This window comes from Convolutriloba macropyga, chromosome 5, assembly GCF_964194025.1.
Source record: "Convolutriloba macropyga chromosome 5, txConMacr16.3, whole genome shotgun sequence".
NCBI classification, from domain to species: domain Eukaryota; kingdom Metazoa; phylum Xenacoelomorpha; order Acoela; family Convolutidae; genus Convolutriloba; species Convolutriloba macropyga.
In genome coordinates, this window is record NC_134472.1 from 52,689,830 (window position 1) to 52,699,817 (window position 9,988).

The 9,988-nt window shown below is 38.5% G+C and overlaps 2 protein-coding genes across 2 annotated transcripts in view; one reads left to right on the forward strand and one right to left on the reverse strand.

Moving 5' to 3' along the window:
- Positions 1 to 9,988, reverse strand: part of LOC142339460 (uncharacterized) — a 105,949-nt gene that overhangs the window by 62,096 nt on the left and 33,865 nt on the right. The gene's annotated exons all lie outside the window — the stretch shown is intronic.
- LOC142340414 (uncharacterized) overlaps positions 8,178 to 9,988 on the forward strand; it is a 6,314-nt gene continuing 4,503 nt past the window's right edge. Inside the window, exon 1 of the mRNA XM_075390991.1 lies at positions 8,178 to 9,004. Coding sequence (XP_075247106.1) covers positions 8,178 to 9,004 — 827 coding nt within the window. The remainder of the gene's footprint in view (positions 9,005 to 9,988) is intronic.

The window sequence follows — 9,988 nt, forward strand, 5'->3', positions numbered from 1 at the left end:
TGATGAAGAAAGGGCAACTGTGACCTGCTTCTTGACACCCCAGCTGAGTGCTGCGCCACGTCCGTTGAGCTTGAAGTGATAGCCCGTTGTTAATTTTCTGTCGTTCACGTCACCAGACCAGTCTGCATCACTTTCCCCTACTAAATCATAACTAGCCTCTTTTTTGTAAGTAAGTTTTAAACCCTTTGAACCCTGCAGATAACGCAGAAATTGTTTTCCGCATAGCCAATGTTGATTGGTAGGTGCGTTCATGTGTCTGGACAGAATGTTGAACTGATCCAACCAAGCTTCTGTAAATCCTTTGATCCACTTCTTCGTCTCCGTTCTGTGCTGCCTTAAGTTTCAAGTTCAAGTCAGCTGGAGTCCTGGAGTCCTTGAGGGTTTGCATTGGTCCATTTAAAAACGCTCAAGCATTGTTTCTATGTAGCGCTCTTGGTCGACTGTGACTTTGTCATCTTCTCGTCTGATTCTAAGTCCCAGAAACCAGTGTAGTCTCCCTCTGTCTTCCATGTGAAACGTTGCCTCTAGTGCCTTCTTGACATCGGAGCTCACTGTCATACTTCTTGATGCTACTATGATGTTGCCAACACTGTCCAAGATGAGAGTGTGATCCTCTACCTCTGATCTTGCGAACAAGCAGTGATCGTTCCTGCTTCTGGTGAATCCCTGTCTCAGTAGAAAGTTTGCCAACTCCTTATACCAGTGGTTAGCAGCCTGTTTCAAACCATAAATTGATTTATTCAGTCGACATACTTACTTCTCTCCATCTGATCCTCGTTTTACAAACTCCTGTGGCTGTTTCAGATACACTTTTTCCTCGATTGGTGAGTGCAGGAAAGCTGTTTTGTCATCGAATTGCTGCATCACATGGCCCTGCTTCGTTGATAGCTGAAGTAGAATCCTGAATGTCTCTGGCTTACAGGTAGGCGCAAAAGCCTCAAAGTAGTCCAGTCCTTCCACTTGTTTGAAACCTTTCGCCACATAGCGTGCTTTGTATTTGTCGACTTGACCACTGGGTTCTAATTTCAATTTGTAGACCCACTTGCCCGGTATGACGTCCCTGTCTGTGGGTGGTCTCACTAGGTCCCAAGTCTCGTTGTCTTGGAGTGCCTTGACGTCGTCCTTCATTGCCCGGTACCACTAGTCACAATTGTCATCTTGCTTGGTTTGTAGACTGTTCTGGTTCCACATAGTCACCCTCAGTCACAGCAAGATGGGTCCTAACTTCTCCAAAAAATTGCGGAACATTCCTTGCTCGTGTCCCTCGTCTGGGCTCTGCTCTGTCCGCGTGCTCCAGTGCATCTTCATTGAAGCCAACTGTCTCTGACTGTGAGAAGTCTTTATCACTGTCTTCCAGTGACTCTGAGTCTCTTTGACTTCATCTTGTTGCGGTAGATCCTTCATCTAGAGCTGCTTCCTCAACATTCGAGACTTCTTGTCTCAGTGTTGTTGCTTGAGTATTCACGCTCCCTGCGTCATGCCACTCTTCCTTCATAGCAGTAGATGTGCCCTGTCTTTCTCTGTTGTCGTCTTGATGACCATAATCTGGGAGCCAGATTCCCAGTTGTTCTGACCCTTCATCTAGTAGGTCAGCCGTCTCTGTTTTGTCAGAGATTGAGCCCACTTCAGACTCCTTGCTGATCACATCTCGAACTGCCATCACCTTGCGTTTGTTGGGTACGTACACCAGGTATGCGTTGTCTCCTTCAGTGTAAACCACAAACTTTCCTTTCAGTGCCTTGGGTTCAAGTTTTCTGACGTCTTTGTCCCTCTTCCTCATGAAGACTGTGCAACCTAAAATATACAATTTACTAATTGGAAGCTTAGGTTATATACCTCGCATCAACTCTGCTGGGTATCTTTCTTCTCCTCGTCTCACAACCAAGTTTCTGATCCTTGCTGCGTGATGAATTGCCGCTCCCCACATCATCTTGGGAAGTTCTGAGTCAGTGAGCAAACATCTTGCCATCTCCAGCAGTGTCCTGTTGCACCTCTCAGCCAGCCCATTCTGTTGTGGCCTCTCTGGTATGGTCTTCTCCTGTAGAATGCCTGCATCTAAACTGTACGTCTTGAACTGCTCTGAGAGAAACTCCTTCGCATTGACTTGCCTCAGCTTCTTGGGCGTCCCCACACTGAGAACAAATTTCTTCAGGCTGGCCAGTGCTTCACTCTTTGCCTTAAGCAAGTCCAAAAACACAAACTTCGGGTACTGATCTGCAAACACACTGCAGAACCGGAACCCTGACAGTGACTCTACTCTGAAAGGTCCCATCACGTCTGTGAACACCCTCTCCAGTTTCTCTTCTGCTTGGGTCTATGGCACTCTTGGTACTGGAGTCTTTGTGATCTTAGCCAATGCGCACACATTGCATATATCATCGAGTTCCCCCACTGTCTCTGGTGCATTCCTGACCACGTCAGCTTGATTCAAATGACCCAATCGTCTGTGCCACTTCTTTGCACTGTCAAGTTTGACGCTGTTGGAACTCATCTTGAATTCTAGAACGCTGCAGGGTAAGTAAAACAAATTATTTTCTTGTGTTTTACCCGAGTTCCCTTCTGGAGTTTCATGCAGCTGTTTCCTTTCTCGAAAGTGAAGCTAAGTCCCCACTCCGTGCATCTTGAGACTGAAAGGAGGTTTGAAGAATAGTCAGGCACACACAAAACATTCTTGAGTCCGCATTGGAACTCCCCTTTGTTTGAGGGTATGCTGATCCTCACACAGCCTCCGCCCACCACTCTGGAAGCCTCTCCGTTGGGATTTCTGACCACTGATTGAATGAGCACAAGGTCCAGGTACGCGTCGATGTTTGTTACTATGTGATCTGTACAACCACTGTCCACTAGCATGCCTGCTGTCTTCCACTGGGTAAGATCTGCACAGTATTCCTCATCTGGTGTAGCCAATTTTGGACCCATTGCCACTGACTCATGTTTGCCTCCATCTTTTTGTCTCTTGCATGCCCTGTCTAGGTGACCCTTCTCACCACACTTGCTGCATTTTGCTGTCTCCTTCCTCCTGCAGTCCTTGGCAAAGTGTCCAGGGATCCCACACACAAAGCAGTTTCCTCTCTTGGGTCCCTTCTTGAAGTCGCGCTTCACTGCCAGTGCCACTGAACCACTTTGTCCCTTGTCTCTCTGCACCGTGCTCTCATGGAAGTTCTGCAGCCTTTTCCTCAACTCTGTGAATTTCGTTGCCGGGTTGAAGGTTTCCTGTATAACAGAACTTTCATACCTCATTGGCAGACCATTGAGGACCAAGGTGTTGAAGAGGGTCTCTGAGACTGCTTCCCCTGCTTCTTGTAGCCTTGTGAGCAAAATCTGTCCTCTGATGAAGAAGCTGTCCAAATCCTGATAATCCTCGAGCTGCAGCCGAGCAAGCTGTGCCACCAAAGTCACAAGTGTCGGCGTCTCCACGCTCTAAAATCTCTCTTGCAAAAGTTTCCAAGCCTTTGCTCCATCTCCAATGCCGTCATCTCCTACACAGTCATGTCTCATCAGCATGAGGGTTGTTGCATCTAGAGCCAGTGCCAGATGGCACCACATATTGTTCTGTTTCTCCTTGATGTCTGCAACTTCCTTCTCATATGCATCCTTAAGCACCTTGTGGTTCTTCTTCTCATCATTGGTTGCCCCATTGGCCAGTGGCGCAGGCTCATTGGGTTGCTCCTCTGTCCCCAGTAGTGATTTGTAGAGTCTCTTCGTCTGCATCATCGCCACAAATCTTGTGCTCCGGATTGGAAAGTCCTGTGCCTTTCCTGTGTAGGTCAGCAGCTTCACTCTTTGTTGATCCATTGGAGTTTGAGCAGGCAAAACAGTTGTGAAAAGAAAAGATACTAAGCAGAAAAGGATTATGACTGTCAAAATCAAATTAGTTTTGCTTTGGAAATTAATTATGTGACTTAGAAAGTTGCTGGGCCCATAACCTGTTTGGTTATGAACTTTTGCAAGCGGAATAAAAGGCGTTTATAACTAAGTAAAAAAATTAATTCCTCAAAAAGAGAATAACAAAATGATATTTTACAGTAGAATTTAGAGGTTTACAGGAGAGATCTGATTATTAGATCAAGATGGTGATTTGAATTTGTTGAATGGAAGAGAATCTAAAAAGACTGGTATTTAGACTCGATAACAATGGGGCATATCAATATTTGAGTCTTTTGTTACGTTTTTATTCATGGTGGGATAATGGTATGTCTATTAACTCACTGCTATTATGACAAATCATACAAAAGAAAGCAACTATTTGTCTTAACAATTGAGCGGTTGAAATTCACTTTCAGTTTTTTTGAACCGTCACATCAATTGTACGGTAAGTTAAAGTCTCATACTTTCTAAGATTAAGATTAACAGTTTAAGTTTTAGATCAATTATCTCAACATATTTTAAGCTTCGTTTCACTGGGAAAACATAGTAGTGAAACAGAAGGTAGGATGACTATGTAGTAAAGATCTTTCGCAATAAATAGTTGTGAACTCCAGTGTCATAGATTCGGAATGTTCTGTTTAAATTTGAAGACGTTTTCGGTATTTTCGATTTTAAAACGTAACAAGGAGGCTCGGTAATGTGCGTTCGCATATAAAGTTCCGACCCCGCTCATTTACATTTTTCCCTTAATTGTCTACCAAATGAGGAGGAGATAAAAATAAAATATCAACATATCCTTCAACAAACTGCTAAATAAGCAAAAAAATCTACTATAGAGGGCCGATGAGACCTGTGACTACCATAATATGACGACCGAAAAAGACCGGTGATAAAAATAAAATTATTATAAATATTAATTACGACCAAAACTCGTTTTCCATTTTTTGAAAACGATTAATAACCAAATCAAATATTAATGAGATAAAATTATACTAAAAAGATCATCCTCTACTTTATTAGAGGAAAATATTGGAATTTTCCTCAAAACTACTTGGTAACAAGTCCACAAAAAGGCAATCTTTAAAAAAACGTTCTTTTTTCGAAAAGAATTAATGTGAAACTGATTAAAGAAATTATTCATCAAAAGAACTCACTGAAAGATTCTTTTATACCTCCACAGAGAGTGATTGAGACCTTTTTTATCCAGGATATGTCATACGACTACAAAAACAACGACAAGAACAGGCAAAAATTAAAAAAAATTGCAGGAAACAATTTGCACGAAACAATTTGCACAAAACTATATCCCAGTCGAATAAACAATGAGCTGTTAACTAAAAACATTAATAATGTTTGATTGCGTTTTTGTCAAACGACCAGAGGAGCGCCCAATATAATGATACTGTGAAAAGAATATAAAAACCTACAAAATCGGTCGAATATGCAAAAATCACGAATATTTTTCGAAAACTGCTTTTACCAAGAACAAAGACCATTTTAGGAAAATAAAACTGTTAAAAAAGAGCAAATGGTAGTTAATTAGATCAGGGATGTGACTTGTCTAAAGGGATGCCAAGCTACAAGTCAACAGAAATAATTTTGGAAAATCTCAGAAATCCGTTGTCTTTTTTTAAAAAACAAATATTTTCGAAATGTTAGCGCAGGTAAGTTTTCAACTAAAATAGTAGACCGTTTATTTTGCAACTTTTTCGAAAATTAATTGCGCCAGTTATTAGTGAGAAAAAGTTATTAGATTATAAAATAACGTCAAAAAGAAGCTGAAATAAAAATTTTCGCAAACAACTTTACAAAACCACAGTGTTGAAGCCATTAACAATATAAATTATCAACAGCAAAAAAAATTAAATTTTCCATTGCGTCTCCTTCGAACATCATAAAGTCTTTTCGTAAAACGACCATTTCAAAATGACAAAAAACCATCAAAAATTGAAAATAACTAAATATCGCAAAATTCTTCTGAAAAAAATTGTCTAAGAACTGAAGACCAAAAACGTTTAAAAAACGGAAAATGATTGTTTCTTACGAAAAAACATTGAAGAGATCTCTCAACAATGAGTCTAAGTAACAAAAACGATACGACATTTTAAAAAACAGAAAAAAACGCAAACCAGAATAAAAAGGGATAAGTTGAAGATCAACTTTATATTTTTTGGAAAAAAAATAATTTCGAAGTCAATAAAGCCATTCGCTATATATCGATATCAGTTATTAAGTTAATTTATGTATTTTTAGTTGGCCACTGAGAACTTTTATTACCCAATATTTTGTATACGACAACAAAAACTAACTACAAATACCGTGTCGCAGTCCTTAAAGCCATATTTTAAGACAAAAATTAATATGCTTAATTACAAATTTTTAAAAAGTTCTTTTTCAGATAGATTGTTAAATAATGTGACAATTTGCCAAAGAAACAAAAACAACTGCAAAAATGGGCAATTGTTCACAAAAATTAAAAAATGAAAACTCGTAGTACCAAAGCCAAGATACCGTTCCTTTAAAACAAACAGCAATAAATTTAGTGTGCGTTCTATGGGAAAGAAAGTTTGACCTGTATTTACTGAAAATAGGATAAATGTTGACAGAAATAATATTAAAATAATTGACAAGTTCAAAAAATCATTGAAATTTCCTTACAACAAATATATTCAATCACATAAGAGACATTAGGTAACAACCGAATCCATGGTACAGGATCACCTACACCTCTTACAGAAGCCCTTTGGATTTTTGAATGGTTAGACGTAGTACTCAGAGTGCAAAAATAATAACAATTGAAGAAGAAACACAAGAATTCAGTTAACGTTTACTAACTCTTCTTCATAGCCATAAAAACCATTAGTTTCTCTGAAAACAAACAATATCTACATTAGGCCCCGTTTTCACGTAAATGGGAGCTGACGTTAATGCAGCCCGGAATAAAAAATTTTGTCAATAATTAACATTAAAAAAACAATCAAAATTATATTGAAAAAGAAAGGAAGCACCAATATTAAAATTGAAAAATTTCTGATTATAAGAATCCATGATAAAATCAAAACTATCCCTGATTTTGCCGCGCACCCAAAAAACTGCCCAAGTGTACCAATGGTTTCGGAATTAGATCAATTGTTGAATGAAATACTTCAAATATAAAAAAAATTGATGCATTTTGTATAATTATCGAGTTAAATTTCTAAAAAACGGCAAAGTTTTAATTCCAGAAGATTTTACAGTTCGCCGAGTTTCATTAAGCTCTAATTTGTAGTTCAGAGAGATTATGTCAGCGGTTTCTATTTCTCTACTTCGGGCAAACTTAAAAAAATTGGACCAAAAAGCATATTTTGTCCAATTTTTGACGAAAAATGTCTGAATTTTGAAAATTTTATCAAATTTTTTGGCCAAAGACACTCAAACCAAACAATTCAGCAACGGTCTTCTGTCTCTAACAGTAACAATAAAACTATACTGTTAAGAATTTCAATGTTTTTCAAATAATATGAGCAAAATTGTGCCAAATTCTAGCAAAAATTACTGAAAATGTGAATAGAGCTGCCGAATATTGACAAAACTTTGAACCTCGATAACTCCCTGTAGAAAACGAAATTCAAAAAAATCATTTAAAATCCATATTCGAGGGCGTACAAGCTTTGTAATGATACCACTCACAACTCTCTACGATGAATATATCGATCGGCCAAAATTGTCTGATAAAAAAACCCATTTGAGTATTTAGTTCCTCCCTCCCCACTAAAGTGGGGGTCGGAACAAGAAATAGTCGCTTTAGTAGGCTTCTTAAATTCAGCATGTTCGCTGTGAAACTTAAGAAATCGTTAATTTTTTCCATACCAAAATTTGACATTTATGTTTATAAAATAGTCAAATGTTTGTATAGATTTCTGATGGCAGAAGTTACAAACTCACCACTTGGAGACAGTTGCTTCGAAAAAAGTTCACATCGATTGACTTTCTTCTGTTGTTCTTTTTATACAACAATTTTTTACCCACGGTTTACTACGTTTGAAACCGAACATACGAAAACTAAGGAATCAAACATACTGACGGTTTTTTATGTTCTAAAAAGAAGCATACTGAAAATTTCTTATCTTTAAACACTGAACATACCGACGATTTCTTACGTTTCAAAACCAAAATACCGACGATACCGGAGAAAAAACGTAAAGACATTCGTAGTTTTTTTCTAAGCAAGTCCGAACGTACCGACGCTTTTTTTACGTCTAACAAAATGATTTATGGACCAGGGTTTTGTCAACTCTCTCTTTTTATTCTGGTTTGGATAACTTGACAAAATGAGATACACTTCACATAGGCTACACTACTATGCGGATGACCTGAAAATTGTGGGCAAAACAAAGCTCACAGTGAGAAATGATGATCCCACAAATTACGATACAATCACATTGCACGCATACAAACTTGAAATTTCTAAAGTTGTTGTCGAAACCGAACAAGGAGATGAAATTCCGAACAAGTTCGAATACAACAGTTCTCTTGAAGTTTTATCAATTAAGTTTGATATTCCCGAAAGAGTTGAAACACTTTCGGTTGAAATTGACTACGAATTTCATATTGAGAAATACCGTAAATATGGAGTTTATGTGCCTTATGGCGGTTGGTACGGAAAGCCCTACGAACTGGTGACTTTCTTTGAACCCTGGTTTGCCCGAATGGCTTTCCCGACTTTTGATGATCCCCATTTTCGTTTCAAATTTAGTCTGAACATAAGCGTTTTCCAAGATCCTGATAAGAAACTAAATACTGCTTTATTCAACTCGGAACTCAGTTCAGACACAAATGACACTGATGAGCAAATTTTCTGTTTTGAGGAAACAAAGCCAATTCCTGCATATTTAGTGGCATTTGCTATTTTGAACAAAGATGTCAGCTCATTGCACTATGAGTTTCATCACTCGGACATTCCCGTTCGCTTTTATGGCTACAACAAGGTTCGTTTCTTCAAAAAAACCGAATTCCTCCAAGACGCCGAAAATGTTATAAAATTCACGATGTCTTATTGTGAAAACCGGTTCAAAACGCCGTGGAAAATGACAGACAAACTTGATATTCTTTTCATGGACCATTCGGCTTGGGGAATGGAGCACCCAGGACTAATTACAGGGGCCCTTTTCACAACACTAGCAAGATGTTTGGAAAATGATTCTAATTCATAACAAAGCTTTTCGTTAAAAAAAATTACAGTGAATCAACAAGTTGAATGGAAACAATGACATGAATGCACTTATCACACGGTCTAAGACAATAAGTTTTTGTAATAGAACTTCCTAGAAAAACTAAACTATTATTCAACCTTTCGTATGATCAAAACTGAATTTTGCACAGGTGGAAGAAAAGTTTTGTTTACCCTTTCTGCCATGAAAAATGCTCGTCTTGACTAACGTGCTTTCAAAGCTGAAGTTTGCCCGTGCTTCGAAACTAATTTGTGTTGTGCGTTCAACTACAGAAAATTCTGGGCTCATAAGCAGATGGTTGTGCGTTCATAGAAACACATTGGTTTGCCTTGCTATTTTTAATCGCTCAAATTACGCACACATTACGCTCAAATTAAGCACACACACACAAAAACACATACACACTCACACTCACACAAACACACATATACATACACATATATACACACACAAACAAACACACGCACACTCACACAAACACACACATTCACACACACAATAACACTCCAACACACACATATATGAACACACACACTCACACAAACACAGACATACACACACACACACGCACGCTCACACACCACATACACACCACACACACACACGCACGCACAAACAAACACACACATACAACAACAACACTCCCACACAGACACATATATATATATATATATATATATATATATATATATATATATATATATATATATATATATATATATATATATGAAGACACACACATATATGAACACACACTGACACAAACACACACTTACACACACACGCACGCTCACACGCGCACACACATATACACGCGCGCACGCACAAACCAAACACATATACGCACACTCTCACACACACAGCCACACTTACACATATACGAACATATATTAACACACACACACACAGAG